This window comes from Cyanistes caeruleus, chromosome Z, assembly GCF_971803275.1.
Source record: "Cyanistes caeruleus chromosome Z, bCyaCae1.hap1.1, whole genome shotgun sequence".
Lineage (NCBI taxonomy): Eukaryota > Metazoa > Chordata > Aves > Passeriformes > Paridae > Cyanistes > Cyanistes caeruleus.
Genome location: NC_141732.1, coordinates 73,218,044 through 73,241,573, shown reverse-complemented (window position 1 = coordinate 73,241,573; position 23,530 = coordinate 73,218,044). Strand labels below are relative to the sequence as shown.

The 23,530-nt window shown below is 43.9% G+C and overlaps 1 protein-coding gene across 3 annotated transcripts in view; it reads left to right on the top strand.

Moving 5' to 3' along the window:
* DNAI1 (dynein axonemal intermediate chain 1) overlaps positions 1 to 23,530 on the top strand; it is a 144,666-nt gene that overhangs the window by 92,032 nt on the left and 29,104 nt on the right. Inside the window, exons 15-19 of one of the 3 annotated variants that reach the window (XM_023944150.2) lie at positions 1,087 to 1,174; positions 3,000 to 3,079; positions 9,593 to 9,741; positions 10,595 to 10,694; positions 22,984 to 23,169. In XM_023944150.2, coding sequence (XP_023799918.1) covers positions 1,087 to 1,174; positions 3,000 to 3,079; positions 9,593 to 9,741; positions 10,595 to 10,694; positions 22,984 to 23,169 — 603 coding nt within the window. Of the gene's footprint in view, positions 1 to 1,086; positions 1,175 to 2,999; positions 3,080 to 9,592; positions 9,742 to 10,594; positions 10,695 to 17,177; positions 18,688 to 22,983; positions 23,170 to 23,530 lie in introns of those variants that run through there. The other 2 variants (XM_023944154.2, XM_023944152.2) reach the window with 2 other exon arrangements.

Genomic DNA, 23,530 nt, shown 5'->3' with positions numbered 1-23,530 from the left:
ACTGAACAAGATCTTCTCCCACATTCCCCAACATGGAAATTCCTGGGATTGACTTTGCTAGGCAGAATATCTTTTTCCACCTGAGTTCTGCTCTGGGCTAAAAGAAGCTTCAACTCCATCTTCATTCACTGAGCTAAGAAGTTATGTTTTTTTCCCACACTACTTCAGTGGGGCAGATTTGCAGATTTTACCATCCCATCCACAGCCCATACTGCTTGCTAATCATTAGTTGTTTGTTCTTTATCACATAATCAGAGAATCACAGAGTGATTGGGGTTGGAAGAGACCTCTGGAGTCCCAGGGTGTTCTTACAGTCACAACCAACTCCATTCTGCAGTGGTATTTCAACTCCCAAAGCTAGTCTGAGAATGTATCTTTCCCTTTGGTAGTTTCTTTATATTTACCTGCATTGTTTCTATTTGCATCTGTCTTTTGTCTCCCACCTCGACTGTAAACTCTTTGGGACACAACTTTTTGGCCCTGTGTTAATACACCACCTTGCACAGCAGTGTCATGAGAGCTCTTTAGAGCTCTGCTGAGAACAGAAACATGGGGCAGATTTCCCTTGGAGCAAACTGCTTGCTAGATATTACTGGAATCTCAGAGCCCATGAAGTTGAGAGTATTTTGAACTGAGGCTGCCCTGGGGATTACAAAAAGATGTTAAGGAGCAAGAGCTGGCAAGATGATAAGTTACTGTTCATTAATGTGGGGCTTTAGTTAGCTCCATGAGAATACGAAGTATCCATCTTAAACCACATAGGGTGATTTAACTAAACACTATGATTTAAACTGACTGTTCCAGCTGTCACCAAAAAAACTGATCCCAAAACTCAAAATTTTCCAGGTCAAGTGCACGTGTCAAGGTAATGTACCAGGGGATCTCAGTTCCAGTGCACCAAAGCATTAGTTTCCTGAAGGTTTTGTGGAAAGCACCATGTTAGCAAGCTGCCAAATGTGAAACATTAAGCAGCTTCTGGGCAGCTTTTTAAAATTCCTCCATAAAATTTGCTGTTTCAAAGTACTGAATGTCTCTGTATTGTTGCTGCAAAGCATGCTATTCATGTGGAATCTCCTCTGCCTGCAGAATGAGCTGGTTCACATGGATGTCATCAAGCTGTCAGCAGATGGAACAACCATGCAGGGGCCAGAGGGGCTGCAGCTGCAAAGGCTTGGTAAGAACCCAAGTCCTTGCCATGCTGATTAATTACTGACACAAAGCCTCTAATCAGTCATTCTGGGAAATTAAATTGGGAGCAGGGTGTTGAGATGGAAAGGAGCTAAAGGAGGGTTACGCCTCCTTGCTTCCATCATGAAGAGGGCAAATTCTGTCTGGAGCAATGGCCACTGAGATAAGTTTTGGTGGTTACATATTGCCTTTACTTATATAAAAAGATTATTGAACATTAATTTGAAAAATGTCCATTTTACTGGGCTATCTCTTTGTGGGTAAAGCACATACCTGTTTATGTCAGAACTCAGTTTTATTCTTACTGTCAGACATTGATCTGGACTGGCAAAATCAAGGTGAAAAGCAACCTCTGCCCTTTGCTGGGTGCACAGTTCACCCAGTCAGCTTTGGGATGTGCGTCATTGAGTTTGGACTCTGTGAAAACACAGCATTTATTCTGAGCTAGTATGTTAAGCTCCCTCCATACTAAGTGGAGTCAGTGCAGTCCTTCTAGGCTGAATCCTCTCATCCAGATCATCCTGCGCTTGAGACAGGATGGGATGAGTCAGCTCTGGAGGTCCTGAATAACACAAGGTAGTCCTTCAGGAATCCTCTTATCATCCTTCTACACCCGCTTTTGGCTGAGAAGATGAGACCTCTGTTTGGAGGAGGGCCTTGCTCTGCTTTTAAGAATTGCTGTGTTTCTAGGCTAGAAACTGATGAACAGTTTGTGGGAAGCTTTGCAGTGCCACATAGGTTGCAAGAAACCAGCTAAAGCAGCACACTGCAGAACTCTTGGGGGCTTTGGGATTATTTGTTAGTTTTACTGGGAAATGGATTTTCAAAGACTTGTCTTGAATATTGAACAATCTATTTGAATGTTAAAAATGCAGATAGTATTAGAGAGTTGAAATTATTTTAACAATTCCTTTGAGAACTACATTTTGTTAAAGACATAATGCTTAAGACAACTACCTGTGTAGAAAGTTTCTGTAACTGTGTGTTTCTGAGCCTTGTCTGCTTGTTCCTGTTTCTTGTCTGATGGTTTCTGTGGGTGTCCCTGCCGGTAGGGACAGCCTCAACTAGCTCTGGCACTCAACAGACATCCCATCTTCAGCTCAAGAACCCTGCTGAAATTTTCTTTCACCAGCATGTGAACTGGCTTTCTTGGATGATGATGCATCTGCCTCAGGAGCAGAAGCCACAAAATCTCAATGAGTCACATCCTGTTTGTGGTTGACACCTGTTTTAAACATAGTTCACAATGTTGCACGATTCAGGGCTTTTGACATTAGCAGGATCCTTCTGTCCCTAGCAGAGGATTTCTAAACAAATCACATTCTTTGCTATTGGCTTTACTGAAGTGAGCCTGATAAATGGATTTTGAATTATGGGGAAAAAGAGCACAGAAAGGTATGATGGGGTATTTTCTCACTGGGCTCTTTTATGCATAGGAAACCACTTTCATTTCTGTGGATACTAAACAAACAGAAAAGATCTGTTCTTCTCCAGCAGGAGGTGGCCAGATCCTTACAATATTTATGTTTGTATCAGGCATTTTCAACTCCTATCAAAATGAATCCTAGGCTAAAGTAGTTTCCAGTTCCTTCTGGAAACATGTCTCTAGGGTGGCTGCTCAAATTACAGGTCTTGGGGACACACACAGCTTGGAAAGTTTAGTGGAAAGGGTGATTTTGATTTCTTTTGGGAGCTTCTGGCTAATAAATCACTTCTGAAAACACAGGCAGTGCATGTTTACTATAGGCAGGAAGCATGTTTTGGCCAGCTGAACCAATTCTCTGTGTGACAGACCTTTCTTTTGTTAACAGGCAGCGGGACATCATTTGATTTCCACAAAAAGATAGACTATTTGTTTCTTGTTGGTACTGAAGAGGGCAAGATCTATAAGGTAAAAATTATTTCTTTATCCTTTGTTTTACATCCCCTGACCCATGTGTGTCTTTCAGGCTCATCATCTGAACTGTTTGCTGAGGTGGTAACAAAGCACAGCTTCAGAGCCTGGTCCTGCCCTTGGGATGCCTGTGGTGAGCCTGAGACCAGACCAGCACTGCAGAGGGTCAAAGGGAGACTCTGCACAGACCCAATTAAGACCCTGTTTTGCAGAAACGTTTTTCATGCAAACTGCATCCCAGAAAACGCTTTGCAGATTGCAGCTGTGCAAGTGAAGTGTTAAGTAAGATCAGAGCAGAAGTTAAAAGGCATTGATCCTCTGTCCCCATGACTATGGGGAAATGGCAGGAAAAATATCAGCTCTTTTCCTTTTTTGCCTTGTTATCCTGTGAGCAGGGAGGCTAATGAAGCCATATTTTCTGTGGATTAGTGTCCTGCAGCCCTTCCCTTCCACAATCACATAGAATCATTTAGATTGGAAAAGACATCTAAGATCTTTCTAGATCCTTTTCCCAGTCCCACTTTCTCCTTGCTCTCCTCTCTCCAGTACATTGCTACACACTCAAACCTTCCTCCTCCTGATCACCCCATGCTGTTCCCAGCTCAGTGATCCCACCTCCACACTATAACCCCTGTTTCCTTCAGACAGTGCTGGCTACCTCCCCACTGTAGCCAGGTGCCTTGGTTCCCAGTGCCAGGCAGGAGTTGTCAGCCAGCCAGCTCCAGTCATGTGGTGAAGGCAGCAGCCACTCTATGATTGCCCTTTCCCACACTGGGGGCATTGCCCAGATGTTTTGTACTCTCTGGCCGTTGCTTTTCACAGAATGTGTAAGACCTTAATGTTACCACATCCCACATGCAGCCAGCTTTGGCTGAAAATGCCAGCGAGGGCAAAAGTTGTTTGTGAAAAGAGATGAGCACACAGAAGGACACAGGCACCATGATTTCTTGAGAAACTGAGTTAAAAATAGGAGGTTTTGAGTTCTGCTGTATTTAGCCTTGAAAAGAAAGCCAGTATTGCCTTCCTAATACAACCGTTATTTCTGAGCTGGCTCCGGGGCGCTATTAAATCTGTCACCACAGCCCTTCGTCATGAAGGGTGGACAATCAGCAGAAGGCTGACATGCAGAGCAGTTGCATTCAGCCATCCCTAGAGGATAAACCTAAAACAGAAGAGGGACCCAAAGGAAATCATATCCTGAAATCAGTATCAATCATTTAGGCAAGATGTGTTTAACACATTTGTATCCCTTGCAGAGGGATGATCCTGATTGAAATCTCTCCCTCTGCCAGGCAGTATCTACAGAGGATTTCTGAGTGGGGCTCACTTGCTTTGGACAAGATAGGTGCAGAAGGGAGGTGGGAGGAGTGGGCAGCTGAGCTGTTGGCAGTGGGCAGTGGGTAGGTGCGCTGTTTTTTGGTTTTTTTGCTGATGCTTTCAGGAAAGAAAACATCCATTCAGTCATGGGCATGTGTTCTGAGTTGCCTGGTCACCCACAGGAGTTGGTACCCTGGGTATTGTACTCTAAATTGATGGGTACTGTTGTGTTTATTCCTGATCAAAAGACAGTAAAGAACCACAGGTTTTAACTTTCTTTGTGGTTGGGTGAGTGATGGACATAGGTGAGTGTGGCAGGGGATACCAGTGTGAGATAGGGAGAGAGGAGGAATATTCAGGATGGTGTCCTGGCTGAATTATACAGGAAAGGAAACTCTTCATGGATGAGCACTGGACGGGAGAGAGTCTGGCATTGAAAAAGCTGTAGGTGTTTCTGCCTTAGATAATCTTCAGTGAAACTAGAACTAGGGTGGTTCTAAAACCATAAAGCCATAAAGCCATGCAGATATTTTAGCAGTTGTGTGGGCAAATGTGGACAGACACTGTTACATAGGATCCCTTTCACTGTCAGGGTTAAGCAACATTCCTGCATTGGTGAGCCTCAGTTAAGAGTGACCACTCTCATATCATGAAACACAGCCCTATAAAACCATAGGCAGGAAGAGCCTATCTTCAGTCAGACTTTAGGGGTTAACACAGGGAGGAGAAATCTTGTGTGTAGCATGAGCAGGCTCCTACAGTATTTACAAAAAACATGGGGAAGAGTGGTTCCACCCCTAGAAACCCCCAAGAGCTTGCTATAAGCAGTTTCAAAAGTTTTGGGGTCAGCTGCTGCTCTAGACACTTCTCCAGGAATACCATGCACCTTCATCACATACTTTACTGAAACACTGCACATCTGAACTCCTTACTGGAGTTGCCCATGGACTGCCTCTTGCAGCCTTGCTCCACTTGGATACAGGGAACAGCAGCAGTCCCACAGTAGCCTGAGCAGCTCTCAGGTCCTGTGGCTGCACTGAGCAGGAGCGAGCTGCTCAGATCTCTGTGCTGCACTTGTATCTTGAGTGAGACAGACAGACTCCAGTGAGACAGGGATCAAACATGGGCTGCTCTCCCCATGGGCCAAATTTTAGATTATTTATTAAATAAATTGGAAAGTGAATTCCAGGGGAACTTTTTTTTTTATTTCCCAAGAGAGAAGGCATGCCCACAAATAGTGTGATAATATGTTAATTCTCTATCTGCAGAACAATTATTGTGAAGTTCTGAAAATGGCTTAGTTAATAGTGTTTCTGAAGCCAAGAAATCATTATCTAAATTACACACAGACCTATCTATTGCCCTTTTTTTTAGAGGAGAAACTGTTTCTGCATTAATATGATTCTGTAATGCAATTCTGAATGCTTTTTTGCATATCTTACTTGCTGTTTAGGAACTGTTCAGCTTGACATCAAAAAGTATGGTCTCTGAGATTCGTGTTGAAACATTGTGACTTTAAGTCTTCGGTCAGAATAACTTCCAATAAACAGGTCTTCAATAGAAAAATTGTGAGGAAATTTGAATACAGTCATGTAAGAAAGATTTTGGGTTTTTTCAGTGTTAGGCAGGTTTTTTGAGAGTAACAAATGAATATAATAAAACCTAGTGCAAGACTGACTAGAAGAAAAGGTTATTCTAATTTTAAACAAAACTAATTTCACTCATAGTCATTCTCTTATACTATGTACCAGAATATTTGTATCTTTCTGTTCGGGACAGGATGATTATTATTATTATTACAGATGACAAAGGATGGTGGCTGTTGAATTCTTATCACATCTCTTGAGTTTTCCCTAAAAGAGGATGACAAATTATTTTCTGAACAGGCTCTGACTTCCAGTGGCCCGTTGGTAATAGAGAGATCATTTGCCCCAGTGTTTAGCCTTTCTTTGTCTTAGGCAAAGTTGTTTTCCTTGTCTGGATATTTTATGGTTTGAGTTCTGTTTCTCATCTTTCTCACCACCTTATCTTTGGGGCTTCTGTCTGTGTTCTGTCTGGTTGTCTAGTTCCTGGACTGACTGTATTTTTCATCAATTACCACAGGTTCTTTCTTTTACCATTTCTTGTAGTTCCTCCTGATATGTTCATGTGCCTTGGCTTCTACCTGTGAGCCCTCCTGCAAATTTCAGCATTTCTGTTACAGATCTCCATGAGCAGTCACTGACCTAAAACCAGGAGAGCCTCTGGTGTAGCTGGTGACAGCCTGGCCACCACAACATGGGGTGCATTTGTATCTGGTTTCTGAAGAGCATCCTGATGTCCTGAGCTGTTTGGAAGTGCCAGTGTTGGGCAGTGCTGTCTTTCTGTTGCCAGATACAAACCTTCCCTGAAAAAAATTGCTCTTGGATTTCTGTGTTGCGTAGATTCTCAGTGTTCCTGTTAGTGAACTGAAGAAACCCTCTACCTTATAAGGACAGTAATAACCACCCATTCACCAGGTATGTGGGAGAGTTTTGTGTCAGACTAACGTCTAGTGTAAACTGAAGTGCTGTTAATGAAGATTATTCATAAGTTTTGTGTCCTCAGAGTTCTCCTTTTCTCCCAGTATTCCTCCCCCATGTTTTGTAGCCTTGTCAAGAGTCATCTTTTACTGGTTTCCTGTATTGCCATAGATGTAATTTTGCATTTCTGTCTCATCATAAAAATACTGTTTACCATTCAAACACGTCAACCATCATTTAAGTAGGAGAAAAACACTCTCAGCAAATTTGAGCAGTGCTCTAGAAGATCAGAGAGGCTGCACAAATTCCTTCTCTCCGAATCTAGTCATCCTCTTCAAAGCTCTCCTGTCAGGACTTAGGTGTCACATATTCCTGTGGTTTTGTTTTCATACTGACATATCTAATAATTGTAGGGTTCTTGAACTGAATAGTAGGGAAAGACTTTACCAGCAATTCTAGTTATCTCAGAAACTGTTTTCATTCATTAAAGTCATACTTCTTTTTTGAGCTTTTTGTAAAGTTTGTGGTGTTTCTTCAAAATGCATCTTGGGAGGAAAGCAGCCCTGTCTTGCACTCAGAGATAATGATAAGGGTTGTGGTTAATTGGTGTGGGGCAGGCAGGACTGCCAGAGCACAGTGGATGCCTTAGGCTAAAGCACACATGCAAGGTTCATTTCTAACAAGGGACACAGGTGGGAGTCTGCCCTACAGAAATCTTTTTGCTGCTGATTTCACAGAAAAAAAATGCAGATACCCTACCTGTCATGGAGATTGCGAAGGCAGTTCTGTGGATCAGCACATCCCAAAGCATGATGGATCTCCTGTACCAGCGCCCAGAGAGCTGCACTGATCAAGGGCTTAGTCCCCACAAGTCTTTGAAAACAGGGCACTGAGCATTACAGTTCTGTTGGAGGCAGACAAATCTGGTTAACATCTCACTCTTCAAAGTTCTCAGGTTTTAAGGACCTTCAATTCACACACTTGAAAGGACAGATGGACAAAGCAGCTTCTCTCTTGTGTTAATTACTTGTGATCCGCTCTGTCTGTTTCCAGCAAAGTGACTTTCAAAACAACCCAAGTACTGATTTTCCTGATGGCTGAACATTAAGAATTATGAAGTAATGTTATGAAACATGGCATTAAAGGAGATTTCTGTCCCACAATTAAATGGAGGGGCAACAACACAGAGTATGCAACAAACTATTAGCTATAAGCTACAGCTATTAGGTATATATTTATTAGCTACATAAGCTATAACTATTACTATTAAAAGCTATAGACACTGTTGGTAAATCTCAATGGGACATGAGCCACTTTCTGTTTCCATTTCCTACCACAAGAAGGCTCTCAGGAATGTAGGAGCTGCTACTGTGGGAATGCTTTAGCACCCTTGTTTCAGTACCTGCACCAGTGAACAGTACCCAGGCAGTAAGTGTTGCTTGTAATAAGCAATTAAGCCTTATGATTAGTGAGATCTTTGGTTTGCAAGAATTGATGTCATGTAACACTTCAGCAGTCCTGCTACTTGGGCAGATGATATGGTGCTGCATTCAGTAGGGAGTAATGAAAAGTCATTGCTGTGACAGTAGTGAGGCAAACCAACAGAAAATTCTGAAACCAGCTCTAAGCTGCTGTATGGACAGAGCTTGTGTGAGAACACAAGCAAAAGGACATTTCATGTGAGATTGAGTCTTTGTTGCTAGTGAAGAAAACCACTAATGTGCTTGGAGAGAAGGAGGTTTGGAGAGGATAACCTAAAATTTCTGTGTACACAGAATTGACAGGATCTGGATCAAATCTCCTTGCAGGCAATTAGATCGTAATTTCTCCCTGCTTCATAAGCTCATACTCAAAGTGACTTTTCCAAGGGTGCCAAATGTTTTTCTTTTCCAGCTCTTGAAGACATCCTTAATTTTTCAGTTCAGCAGCACCCACAGCTGTGATGATGCTGGTCTGACCCCTGCATGTCTGTGTAGGCATTGTCCAGTTCACAGGCTGCTGTTGGCTGCCATTCAGCAGGGCTCCCTTGCCTGTCAGGGACATGCCTGAGTCCTGAACAACCTCTGTGGTTCTCACACCGCTCTGGGAAGTCTCAAGTGGCACAACAGAATGGGCTGCAGAGTCGTGTGATGTCCAGGGTGGTTACAGCAGCTTTCCAAAGTCCTTAGAGTCAAAGGGACTGGTAAGACATTCTTGTGCTGACAGCGCTGTTACTGGAGGTTTTAACTGTGCTGCTTCAAATGCACACAGAGCTGTGAGTGTTTGTGCTCCTGAGCAGAACACAGTGCTGGGAGCACACAGTGCTCCTGAACAGCACAGGGATCTTCTCCCCTGCCTTTCTTGTGAACCTTTTACACAGGAGAAGCACAGCAGGAGCCTAGGCTGGCAGGAAGGCAATGTAGCTCCCACAGTCGAGAATGGTCTCTGGGGTCTGGCTGATTAAATTCAACCAGACAACTTCAATTCCTATCTCTGTGTGTTGCAGAGGGGAGCAGGATGTTGCCTGCAAGTGGGGTGAAACAGCATGTGCTAAATTATTGATTTTCTGTAGCACCCCTGGGTACCAGCCACCTCTTCCCAGCCAGCCCAAAAGATCCTGAGAGGCCATGCAAGTAATCAGAGGCATCTTTCTACATGAATTTAAGCTTCAGGAGGTCTAGGTCTGATTATTGAATAATTCTTTCTATTGCAGTGTTCAAAAAGTTATTCAAGCCAGTTTCTGGATGTGTTTGAAGCCCATCACATGACTGTGGACTCAGTCAGCTGGAATCCCTTTCACTTGAAAGTCTTCATTTCCTGCAGCTCTGACTGGACAGTCAAGATCTGGGATCACACCATAAAGTAGGTCCTGCTGGGTTCTGGTGTGGGCAAGGAGGTCCAGCCTGACATGCCAGCAGCACATGTTGACCCTGCTCATACCTCAGTCTCAGTTTCCTTCCCAGGTGTTGATAATGCTAATTGCTTTTTTATTTTTTGTACTCAGATTTGTACTCCTCAGGTATGAGATACAAGATATAGCATCAGCTACCCCAGGAACTTGCCAAGCAGCATAGCTCAGCACAGAGCCTGACTGCTTTCCTTCAGATCTGGCTTCCTTTAGGCAGGACCTACTGTGGCAGAGAAATGCCACAGAGAAATGTTAGGTACTGGCCTATAGCTTCAGGGGCCAGAAACCTCCAACGAGCCAGAGAAGAAATAAAAATTGGACCATTTTAAAATATGGAATGGAGTTCAGGGTTAGTGGTTAAGAAATGTCTGCTTTCAATCAGGAAATTGATTTTGTTGTAAATCAGTCAGAGTCACATATTTCCTGTTGCCAATACTGCTGTAATATTCAATGTTGTTGTCAGAAGTCCAGAGAAGGGAGATGATTTTCTCCCATATAGTTATTAATATTAACCAGAGAGCCTCCATCTTACTGTGTGTTTTGGGAAGAAGTTTTCAAAATGCTTTCAGAAAGAAAGAAAAAAAGGAAGATGCTACCTCTCTTCTCATTGCAGCAGGTCAAATTCTGACCTATTTGTATTGATGCTCACCTTTGCTTTGCCTTTGGCTCAGACCTTGGCTGTTATCTGACATAGAGAAATACCCCATCTCCCACTTCTGCAGCATCCAAGTGCTCATGGCTTAGTGTCACACTTCCAGAGTGGCATGTGTTTACATGAATTCTTCTCTCTGTGTCTTTTTTTTATAGGACTCCAATGTTTGTTTATGACCTGGGTACTGCTGTAGGAGATGTTGCGTGGTCTCCTTACTCCTCCACAGTGTTTGCTGCAGTCACCATCGATGGCCAGGTGAGAGTCTGGGAGCAACACTGCTTTGATTTGAGCTGAGAGAAAGTCAAAGGAGATTAGGGTTGAGCGTGGGAATGGGCCAGCCCTATCCTGGCCAAGCCTGTCAGGGAGCCATCAGCAGGAACCCACCCTCTCTATACTTTACTGCCTGGCATACACATCCCTGGGCATTAATCTCTCAGTCCTTCTCAAAGTAGGTGTTGCTAATGCATGCAAGTCCCTCCCTGTTCTCCTGTTAACCATGTGAGCACAGGTGTGCAGCTTGTACATGGTATGACTAAAACATTGAACTTCCTCCATATGAAATCCCCAGTACATCCCTGGGGATGGAGAGAAAATGTTCCAGATCAGAACCTCCCTGTACAAGCTGATGTCAGGGTGTTTATTCTAAACTTTCAAGGTGTAGAGAAACAAGAAAATAAAGTGGTTATATACTTACACTGATATTTAAAAATCAATTATAGTAATATGCCCAGGGTCAGCCAATAGAACTGTGTCCCAGTTAAATTAAATCAATATTTTTGCACCCTGTGTGGGGCTGTCTTTAAGAGTAATATTTTGGTAATGAACTCCATAGACCAGTCCTAATATTGCCATGATGGCAGTTATATTTTTGCCTCTAACCATGTATAGCAGTAGCAGAGATGGTTAATTCGGGCTGGGCAGCTAGCCAGGACATGTAGCTATCCAACAATACTGGTTGAAAACTATAAGAACACATTACTCTATTACCATGAGCTTTATGTTTACCTGGTATAAACTGGAAAGTCCGTGCAGTTTGGCCAGAGTTACTGTAGCAAAAGAATAGCCTTTATGTATCCCCATCAGTGAATTGATGCCTTGGCTACTTTATTGTAGCTTAACCTTTATGTTATAGCAGGAAAATAATTTCAGTGATACACTGTCTCAGTCTGTGAATTTTTGTCTCTCCTGAGCAATACAAATATCTTCACTGGGTCACAAGGTCTCCCTGGAAAGCTCAGGATGCCACAGCCTACAGAATGTTGATGATCTTCCTTCACAGTCAGGGTCAGGATTGGGTCCTTCTTTTGTGGGTCTGTCTGTCCCCAGTCTCCCATACACCAAACGAGGGGCCTGCATGAAGGCAGTGAGTGCATTCAGTCACACCCTCTGACTTGTTTTCCACCAGTGGCACTGAGTGTGCAAGGGTACTGCTGGCAGTCAGCTTTGACTGAGTGCTGGGGTAAGCAGGGCAGAGAGCTGTGGGTACCCCAGCTGTGTCCTGGTGCCTAACTGGGGAAAAGGATGGAGATATCTGCAGACAGGGATACATCCTGAGCAGCGTGGACAGATGGAGGATAAACACTGTGTGTACTTGGATTTCCTAGTTATGTGGTCAAGTTTTGGCAGGGATAGTTCATCTCTAGAGATGCGTCATGCCACTCTTCTTTCTCAGAGCTTTACCTGTTGCATAGAAGCTGTTGTGGTCTTGGCAAGAGTTTGCACTGTGGGGTCTTCCCATCCCACCCACAGGTTGTCCACAGCATCCATGGACCTGGGGTCTGTATGAAGCTACGGATAAGGCAGAAATCTGTTTGATTTGGCAGCACTGCACCTAGGGTATCTCATGTGGCTATCCTTGGGATTAATTCAGTAATCCTAAATAGAACTTAGTTTAATAGGATCTAATTCTGCTTTATGCTTTCTATCCCAAACTCTGAGAAGAGTGATCATCAACCAGGAGCAGTCCAGAACTGGGCTGGCAAGCAGGACATGTCCAGCAACAGCTGCCTTCCTATTGCAGTAGGCTGGCCAGGGCTGAAGCTGAAAGGAGTACTGGGCCTCCGTGTTAGCTACTAACCGTGCTGTCTGCAGCAGGGTGTCTCTGAGACATAGCTTAGTTGCTATTGTTGAACAGAACCTTCTAGATCTGCAGTGGAAGTGGAATAAATAGTTGTTTACAGCCTTTTCTGTTCTGGACATATTCCACTGTGTAGCAGAGTGCACTTCTTGTGAATAACTCAGTGCGTCACAAAGGGCAGGCTCCATTAATGCTGGGGGAAAAATCTGCATTAATAGGATGTTCTATGATTCTCCAGAACAGAAAAATAGAGGACATGAAGCCAGAAAATAAAACATTAAAGGTCTCCTGTTTGCAAGCAGCCTCTGTCTTGGCATCTGCACATAGTCATGCCTGCAAAATTTGAAGGTGGCCTGGAGGTCATTTTAAAATCAGGCCCTAATTGCAATCTTCAAGAGATACCTGGCATATTCTGTAAAACACTTTTCCTTATTCAAGCTGATGCTATGTGTCCAAAACATATATGAGCCCCTTAAGACTGACTTGGAAATTGGGGCATTTTAGAATATAAAAATCTCTCAATCCCCATGAATCCAGGAGGTAGGGATTTAATAAAAGCTGTAAATATCAGGGTCATTATGATAAAATGTATTTGTTGGCAGCTGGGCATCTGCTTTGGATCGCACTGCCTCTTCATAAATAACCCAAGTGTGCACATTCCACCGCTGGTGCAGTGGATAGTAACTGCTACTACTGCTCTCCATCATGTTCTGGTTAATTTCCTTAGTTTCCTGCTCTCCTTGCTGATCATTTTATTTCAGAAAGATCATAAACAGAGATTCATAAAAGAGAACACCTTGGGTTGTAGGTGGTAAAAGCCTGACAGGAAGAAAAAGGCTAGCTGGGATGAGAGACTCACTTTGGAAATAAAAAAGAATTGAGGTCAAACTGAATAGCTGGACACTTCCATTTAGGGTACAGGAAATGTGGAGATATTGGTCAGATTATTTTAGGGGCAGAGGGTGGAAAAATTGAAGGGATGGAATTCAATCCTGCAGCATTCAACAGCATTTGCTTTTGGGAGTTTGCTTTAAGTCTTGAACTTACATTTAAAGCATAAAAAAATAATTGAAACATAAAAAAATGGGAGTCATACCTGAAACTTACTCTTGGTCATCTTTTACTTACTTTCATTAAGGAAGGAAATTATGTTGGCATTTCCTCCAGTTCTGTGTGTGCAGAATTCATGCATGAATTGTTACACCTGTTAAAAAAGCCAAATACTCATCTCACAAGTGTCCTCCTGGCTGGATCCCAGGCTGTGGGCCTTAGCTGCCCTAAGTAATGGGTGTGATGGTGTGGTCAAACTGGGCTTTTTCAGCCTGGAGAAGGGGCCCAGCAGCCTGCCAGTATCTCCAAGGAGATCATTGAGAAGCTTGACCCAAGATCTTCACAGCAGCACATGAAGTGATGCTGAGATGCAACAGCTGAAGTGAATTGAAATGAGGGGTTTGGGCTGGATATGTGGAAAAACTTTAGCTCTGAAGGCAGTTATGTAGTGAAATAGCTTGCTGTCTGTCCATGGGTGGCTTCAATACCAGATTAGACAGAGCCCTGAACAACCACATCTGTCTCCAGAGTTGACCCTTCTTTAAGCAGCAGGTTAGAGATTTTTGTGAGTCTCTTTCAGCCTGAATTGCCTTCTAATCCTGTGACTCAGTGATATGTCCTGTGTGAAAAGGAGGATCCCAGGGGTTTTACCACAGGCCTGTAAACAGTACAAGGCCATTTCCTCTCATGTTTTTGTGAGCTGTGTTCTCCCTTACTAGTGCAGCAAGAGAAATGTCCTGTTATAACCATCTGTATTAGATACTCATAGCCTCAAGATAAATGCCATTTACACTCTGCAGAGAATACTGGTCAGACATACGCTCCAGGGCTTTCCCCCATTAGTGAAACTGTTGACCTTTCAAGATGTGAAAAATTTGAAACAGCCCAAACCTTCAGGAAGTTAGTTAATGGTTTGTGCTGCTGCTCAGGAAGAGAGTGTGCTCTTTCCTGCTTATATAAATGTTTTACTGTTTTGTTGTTTTAGTACAACTGTTTTGAATGTGAAGCCTTGAAGACCAGCTTTCTGTTGAATCTAGTTCACAGGATAACGTGCCAAGGTTATTTTGCCAGCTGGTCTTGATGCCCGTCCTTTCTCAGTGAAGAGAGAAGCACTTGCTTAGTGCTGGCACATGTGTGTGAGTGCACACAGAGGAATTTGCAGAAACTTGCTGCCCATTTAGCATGGACTTGAAGCTAAGGCTAAACTCTATCTCTAAAGCATGAATGATTTTGCAGACAAGAAGCTTGTTAAACCTTTCAGGTTTGCAGATAATTCCCTGGGTATTTTTTATTTAGTCCTGCCTCTCCCTGTAGGGCATGAATCAGGGGTGCCAGCAGGCATCTCATCTGTTGATGCTTTTGCCTGGAGCATGACTACAGATGCCCTTGCTGCATTTGAATTTTGCCTCCTCCCTTTAATTAGGGGAATTATCCATACCTTATGGGGCCACCACTAGCTCTGCCGGGCTGGGAAAAGGTCTTTCCTAGCTCTCTGCACCATGACCGGAGCAATTGCAGGGATCTAAAGACATTGAATGTGCAAGAGTCTCTTTGCCATCACCCAGAAAGACCTTTGAGTAGGCTAAAGCAGGTAGAAGCTTTCTTAAAAAAAAAAAGAAGCTTTTGGCTTGGAATTGTATTTGCAGCATAAGTGGCTGTTTCTTTTAAAACTGTTCATTTTCTTCTGCTGCAAAACCTAAAAGGCTCATTCTTATTCCCTGCTGAATCCTTGAGATTAATGTGGACTGCTGGAGAGTCCGCTTTAGAACAAGGGCTGGTGGCATGTCAGTGCTCGATGAGATAGATGGTCAGAGTCCCAAAATTAATGCTGCCTTCACTTTGTGCCAATTAGACTGTTCCCCATTCTCCTCCCTCTGCCACCAGACGCTTTGTGCATCAGCATTTCTCTCCAGTAGCAGCTGTTTTTAGGGAATAAAGCTGGGCTGGAAGATTTTGGTTTGCTGTTGCAGGCTCTGAGTCCTCACTGCTACACTGATGCAGCCCCCATCCCATCATAGCATGCTCTAGTGGCCTCCAAGCCTCAAATGGGCATCAGGAATCTCAGGACCCTACTGCTCACTCACATCCATTATCTACTGATTGCAGATGAGGTGACTATCAGCATGGTAGTTAGTTTTAGTACAAAGTCAAATTTAAACCCCTTTTGTCAATGGCTTTACAGAAATAGTTTTTTTACAGAGAGGCTCACAGGCCAGTTTTTCATTACTAAAGCTATTGCTCTTTCAGATTATGAAATACAGCATTTTGACAAAACTGATCCACTGAGATTAACTTCAGGCACACAGGAACCAAGTTTGCCTTTTTCTGCTTCATGGATGTGTGAATCAAAAAAATTATTTTGACAGCATCTCAAAAGATTTTGCGTGTTGATTAATCTGTTAGGCTTTGTGTAAAGACCTACTGGGGGCACAGAATCCAACAGGAGAATCTGAAAGAGTTTATAAAGCTGCCCCTCTCTGCTCTTAATTAATTAATTAATTCACTGCTAGAAATGACACCTCACTTAGGTTTAAATTTGCAAGTTTGGACTTTTGTTGTTTTGGCCACTGAGAACCTCCAGCTGTGTGTCAAATCCTTCTGTACAGAGACAGCAGCTCCTGAACCTTGATCTTTATTTCTTGGCATTTTATAATGACCTGCAATCTGTGCAGGTTTGTTTTAAATGCCAGACTCCAAACCATGACAGCTCAGTGTCCGCCCTGTGTGCAGCTTTGCTGGCCTGCCATGGGGTGCAGGTGGCAGAGACCAGTGACTGCCTCTTCCATCAGATGTGGTGCTGCCCTTTCTTGTGCAACTGCCTGCCCTTGCCCTTGCCCCAGCCTACACTGCTGACTCTTCCTGGCAGGGCATAGCCAGCACCCTGCCAACATAAGAAGAGATGGGGCTTGGTCAGGGTGTGAGAGGACAGTTTCAGCCTGACATCAGGGTCTGAATGACCCACTGACTAAGGGTCACAGCAGAGAGAGCACAGAGGGACTGGCACAACTGGGGCATGTATTCAGATAGCTCAGGCTTAGGAGATTTGCCTTGGGCCACTCAAAGGACTGGTTGAAACAATCTCCCTGTTCTTCATCAAGTCTTTGTGTGGATGGCAGAGTAGGAACGTGTCAGAAGACTGAAAAGAAAGACTTTTTGCCTAGTATTCAGTATGGTTTCAGTATTCAGTATTCAGACAGTGCAGAGGAGATTAGCCAGCCTAAACAAACTACCAAGTAATATCCTGGGACAAATCATTGGTTGTTCTATTTGTGAGTAATGGTGGATCAAGGAGCAGGCATTCTAGTAAGGTTTCACTAAGGCTGTATCACATGAAACCAATCTAATGCTTTTCTTAAGAGTAACAGTTCTGGTAGATCAGAGGAAGGGGATGTAGCACATGCTTACATGTTGACTTAAGTACACTGCTTTATCCTAATCACCAAGACATTCAGGGGAGAGCCAGGCTGGCAGAACTGCTGACAAGCAAGGAATTTAGCTTGGATAAACAAGCACCTTCAATGTCTTGGGGTTTCCAGAAGAGGTCAAATAGTCCTCAGCTTGTCCGAATGAATAGCAGCTCTTCTGCATGCTGAGGCTTTGATTTCTTACAGACTTGCAGGAGCTGAGTCAAATCACCTAAGGCTGATGCTGCTTTCCTACCATGTCAAATTGGGAATGACCCAGTTCTTACTGAATGAGAAGATAAGAGATACAGCCCTACAGTTACGTCAGGTGACAGGCATTCTTTTCCCTGCTGTGTCATGTGCCCTGAAGCAGCAGGCTGGGATGCTGCAGGACGGAGAGATGTGCTTAGCCCTCTCCCATACCTCAGAACCTGCAGCTAGCTCCTGGCTGGCTCAGCCCAAAATGTAGCTTTCACATGTCTGCTCATCCTCCAAGCAAAAAGCTGCCTCTGAACATACCTGTAAAAAAGCTGGAGCCTGTTCTTTCACCAGTAGCATGAAAGTGCTGTGAAAGGCCATGAATTGTATGATGAGGACCACTGAGGATCAGGATTCCTGTGTTGTCATTGCAGAAGCAGGAAGGCAATGAATGCTTTTTGAGTCAGGTCTCCTGTACTCCTGCCAGGACCCTGACTGCCCTGCGTGTCAGAGGGACCAAGAACTGTCTTACAACATTCATTTGTAGCTGAAAAATGTCCTGCCCGAGAAAATTACCTGTATTCCAACCTGCCACAGTGGCAATACAGAAATCAAGCAAACTAAGGTCTCCAGTGCAGGGCAAGCTGGGCTGCCCTGCCTTCCCAGTGCTTTTGGCATGCTCCAGTAGCTGACATGGTGTTAGACAGAGTCTGGGGGTGGCCTGCCCACTTGTTAAATGTATTACCTGAGAGTTTGAAACAAATAATCTGTGGAGTTCTCAAATGGATGAGGGATTATGATTCAGTCAAGAAAATGAGGTAAATCGATCAAAAGGACAGTGAAAGCCAAGTACTGAAAGAGATGTCAACTGGTAAAGGGCAGCATGGTATTAAATTATCCCTCACCTTTTGATCTTACACTGATTTTATTCTTTGTTGCCAAGTTACCAGGCATATCTGCCTTGTTCTTACACACATAAATATTTCCCCCCAGTCTTGGCTCTGGATGCCATCAGGTTGTTTTTGAACATGCTAGCATTGTCCAGCCCACTGCTGGGGAATGAAGGCTTGTAAGACTGGAATAAAAGTATAGGAAAGGCTACAGCCATGGCAGATTCAGTAGGTGTTTGAAGACAAAATAAAGGTGGTGTCAGTAAAAGTAGCTCTTTAGCTCCCTTCTTCGTGAGCCGTAAGAATCAAGTGGTTTGTTCTGATGGCACAGAAGTTCTGCCAAGGGTTCTGCTTCCCTTCACAACCCCTTGCATTTCCCTCCCTATTGCCTCAGGGCAGGGAGTGAAAGGGTATAAGGACAGAGGTCCAAGTCACCCCAGAGGTGCTGAGCAGATAAGAACCTGGGCTGGCTTTCAAGCTGTAAGTGCAGTTGGTAGAGCAGGTAGGGAAAAATAAGTTCAAAACTCTGAATGTGGTTTGATGCTGGAGCTGTGGTCCTTACCTTGGATATGCACTATGCCATGCTTGCAGAGGAACTGTGTGGAGTTGAAGTGGGGAACAGCTGTACTTTAGGAGGTGGAACATATTAGCATGATTTATAGACAGAGAAGCTGTTGGTCTGGCTGAGACTGAGTTGGATTTCTTTGGCTGTTTGGAAGTCAAGCATCAAAGCAGCTCATTTATGTCAAACATTTTCTGCAATGGTGACAAAATAGACTTAGATCCATTATTGCATGTACATCAAGCATGAAGAGAAACTCTGCTGTTACTGTGATGGCAGTTTAAAATAGTTCTGATTGGATAAAAAGCATCAGAAACTCCAGATTTCACTTGGTCTCACCTCAGAGAAAAATGGGCATCTTCTTAAATTCAGTGCTTGTTTTCAGGGACTTAGCAGAATTGCTGCCCTTCCATCAAGAAATTTGCTTGAACATCTGCCTGTCTTATCTACTACCAGCCTGTCCAGCACTTCAGTACTGTGGGTCTAGGTTTCTTTTGATTGTGGCTGACACCAGCTCATAAATCCCCATGCTGCAAGGAACTGCTTAACTCAGCAGCTTGGGCTTCATTTGGAAGGTGCTACATTTTCTCTTGCACTTTCTTGGAGCAGGCACAGAGGTTTACACGGATCATAAATAAAACTACTGTCAGAGTAATTGGTTACTGCCCAGAGTTTTATTCTCCTGTAGTTACAGGTGAAACAGAACGGAATTCTTGCACTTCCCTATTTCAGACATTTTCAGAGTTATTTTACATCTCTCTTTGTGTCTTTTTCCATGTTTCTTGTTTCTTTTTCCTTTGAGCAAGCTGCCACATATTGCTCCTAAGTACTCTGTAAAAAAGAACTGAAATGCCCTTACCCATTGTATTTTTAGCTCATTAGCAGAAAATAAAATAAGGTGTCTACTGTGGTCTACAGCAAGCAGATTTCCAGGCCTTCCAGATTCCTCACTTGTTTCTACGGAATCTGCAGAGGGTACCGAAACAAGCTTGTCAGGAGGCTTCTGCTTCCTTCTCTGCTGATGTACACCAAAATGGAAATACTTTGGAAATCTGAAAAACAGAGGTTTGAAACCTTCACCCTGTAGTTTCTAAATTGCTCCTGGATGAGTGTGAGCAAATGTGACGGCTCCATGTCTCAGCACCTGCAGTGAGGGACCAGCCTCGACAGCATGAGAAGAGGCTAGAAAAGAGGAGGACTCTCCCTGGTTTGTAAACTCTGAAAGGATAATGACATAAGTGACAGCTTTTATAAAAATGCCCATTTATACCAGATGCCTGACAGTGTCTGAGTATCAGTTCTTGTTTGGGTGGGTGCTGGATGGGTGCCTGCCCTGGAACCTGTTCTCCATGAAGGAGGTTTTAGATGTAGTCCTGGTTCTGGTCATCCTGTCTCCCCATGAATTTGATACTGGAGTCACACATGGGGTTGGGTAGCACTTGTGGTTGCTTTTCTCTGGGTCATATACTCTGAGAGGGCTCATCATGCAAAACCTGAGAGGCCATCTTTGTGTGCAACTAGTGATCTTGAGGCAGAGGCCACCATGGCAGTAGGATGGAGAGAAAACTCTGTGTGGTTGGTGAGTCTCTGTGATGGGAGATCCAGCTAGATCCCACTCCATAATCCTTAATTTCAGAACCTGAGCCAGCAGAGCAGGGGTCTAGGGACTTTGAGACTAGGGGACTAAGAGCCTCAAGGAGAGCTGCAGGTTTTCAGTCTCCAATTCTTGGGGCAGAAAACCCTAGGCAGCTCTACAGATGGTGCTGGCCACATGTGGCTCTGCTGCTTTGAAAGCACTATTAACCTGTCTCTAGTGCTGTGGGAAGCCCTGTGCCCCTTTTTAGGCTACTTCCCAAAGCAAAACCAGTGTTGCTCTGACCCCATTTCCCTTTCTCCTAAGAGCTACTGTGAGTCTCTAAATCAAAGCCTCTGAAGTCCTTCTCAGTGCCCGTGACCCACCCCTCCATCTGGTGTGTCTGACAGCTGATAGGAGGCTGATGTCAGCTGAAGAACTGAAATAGTTTGTTCTTTTCCATGATTCCCTTGGCAAAGGAAAACAAGCCCATTTGTTTAGAAGCTCATAAAAGAGGAGCTTTATAGTAGGAACATTCATAAACTTGTTTGCTTTTGACCTTCTCCACATTGCTGATGGTTTCAAGTTCTTGTCCCAGGCATTGTGCTTGTCTGGGCTGCTCGTTACATTTTTGAGAAAGAGTCTCACCCAGAGTACTTTAAATTGCTCAGCACTCCAGCACTGAGCCTTTGGCCATGCCATCTTTATCCAGTGCAGGGCTGGGCAGGATGTGTGTGTGGGGGGGTGGTACATTGACAGCCTACAGAGCAGTGCAGAGCTGGCTGCCAAGAAGAAACCTGGCCACTAATTCCCTGACACTCTTTTTTTCTTTTCCCCTAGATAAAATAGTGCTACTCAATCAGTGAGCACTTCCCAGGCTCTTAGATTACTAAATTAATGAAGGCAAGGAATCAGATCTTTAATGAGCATGGCTCATGGGAGACTGATGTGTTTGAAAGAGTGCTTGTTCCTTTTCTGAGGCAGTAAGACAATAGGTGTAAAATACAAGCAGAGTGCTTTTTGCCAAGAGGCAGGAAATTGAAGTTACCTTTGCTGGACTTCAAGACCTCAAGTGTCAGGTCAAAATTCACAATGTAATGCTGGCATCTAGTAATTTGAACAAATAAAAATGCTTCTATGCTTTCACCTATGCTTCTGCTGACTGGGGAAGGGCTCTCCAAACTGCAAATCCTTGTCTGTGGCTGATGCTTTGTATTCCCTTCTTGAGTTGTACTGTCATGGATACTGTCCACTTTTCAAGCACTTTCCCATTTTATTTTACTTCTGTCTGGAGGCAGTGTTCCTCTTCTTGTTTTTTTGCATCTGCAAGACCTTTGTTCTCCCGCTCAGACCAAGGACATCACAAATTGCTAGACTTTTAGTCCTATGAAGACACAGCAGCTCATGAGACTGCCTGGGACATGTGCTTGCACATGGCTCAGCTCTATGCTATAAAAGGACTCAGATAAAATTCACTGAATCCTTGGTGTGTAATGGGAAAGTACATGTAGTGATTTGATACCTTCCACACTCTTTGGAATAAGCTTTTATAGTGTAGCATTGTCTGATTTCAGATAACTCCTAGATTCAAATTGTCAGCATGGCATATTGTTGAAATTACATGTTTCCTTTGTCTCTAAAGTGCTGGTAAACAAGACACAGCTGGAAGGAGGTTTACAAGTAGTTCAGTTCTAATTTCCTCTATATTCCCACTATACTTGTTAGCATAAAGCATTCCCTTCCTAATTTTTCTGAAGACAGAAAAGGGAAGAGAAACATAAGGCTGAAAGTCTCCATGGTGGATACCAGGTGGAAATCCAGGGTGCTGGAAATGGCTCACCTCAGCCCTGGGTAAGAGACGCACATCATGTTTTATTAGCCTTTGCAGTCTGTATCAGTAACTGGAGCTAATTGCAATTATTGAGAGATAATATTAGGTTAATTCATTTTCTCGAGTAACTGCCACTCTTTCCTCTGCACAAAGAAATGTGCATTATTGTGCAGCTGTGGATGTGGCAGGTCTGTGTCACTGGGCCAGAGGTCTGAAGTCCATGCCAGTGGGACTCCTGACTGAGTGGGTCCTTGGGCCTCTCTCCCTCCATCCTCACCTTTCCTGTTTGGCTTATCTTTACCTGGCTCTTTTCCTGACACTGTGGGAGAAGGACATGTGTGCAGATGTAGTGTCTGGGCTGGAGTGAGCTGCCAAGCTGTCCTGTGCTTCTCTGGCATTACCCCAGGGTACATTTTAATCATACTACAGCTGTTCCCATCACTTCCCCATTACCTACTGGTTTGTGTCTTTACTATTGTTATTATTAGGCTGAAAATGTTAGAGAGCTCTGTAATAAGCACTAATCAGAACTTACGACAGCATTCCCCATTTTGGGCATCAATCTGTGTTAGACTCTGATTCAACACCTATTTGTCTCATTATTTGCACTGAGAAGGGAGATTAAGGTCTGTGGGGTTAGCAGTGCTGGCTCTGAGCCTTCTCCAGCCCAAATCAGCTTGAGCCTTGCCAAGGCTTGCACCCACAGCAGGGAAGTGGTCCTCTGTCCGTGAGCCCCTGCAAGAGTGGGGGCAGTTGCTCACAAGCAGCATCTGACTTCTGCACACTGGCTACTTAAAAGAAGACCACATCCCTGAGCACAGATGGTAATTGTGTGCTGTGGCTGGGACGTTATTTCAGCAGAACCTTTTCTTTCTGATTTCTCCAGCCATCATTCTGTCACTGAGAGATGTTTTTGGGTAATTAATCCCTTTTGTGTTCTTTGCTTTTTTCTCCCCCAGGCCCATGTGTTTGATCTCAACATTAATAAGCTTGAACCTCTCTGCACCCAGCTAGTGGTGACCAGGAAGAAAAATAAAACAACACACGTCCAGTTTAATCCTGTCTACCCTATTATCATTGTTGGAGATGAACGAGGCCTCATCACCTGCTTGAAGCTCTCTCCCAATCTGCGCAAGAAGCCCAAGGTAAGGACAAGCTGCATTCCCCCAACCACAGAAGGTCTCTTCAGGCCTTGTCACCGTCCCCTCTCCTTCCATACCACGGTGTTTGCAAAGCTCCTCTCTCTTGCAAGATACTTACAGTTACCTCAAGCCTTTTGGGTAGGATGTCTGGGATGTCAAATCTTTGTGTCTGTTCCTGTTTGAGCAAGAGGACTCAGTTTGCTCCTGATGAGGAGTGGGGACTGGTGGGAAGGGGGTTTGCTGTCCCCAGTTGTCACCATGGTCCAGACAAGCTCTGGTCCAGCAGCTCTACAGATGTTCTTTTGTTTCCCAGAGTTCATATATTTTCTGAGTTTTGGGTTTTATTTTCAAACCAAATAAAAAT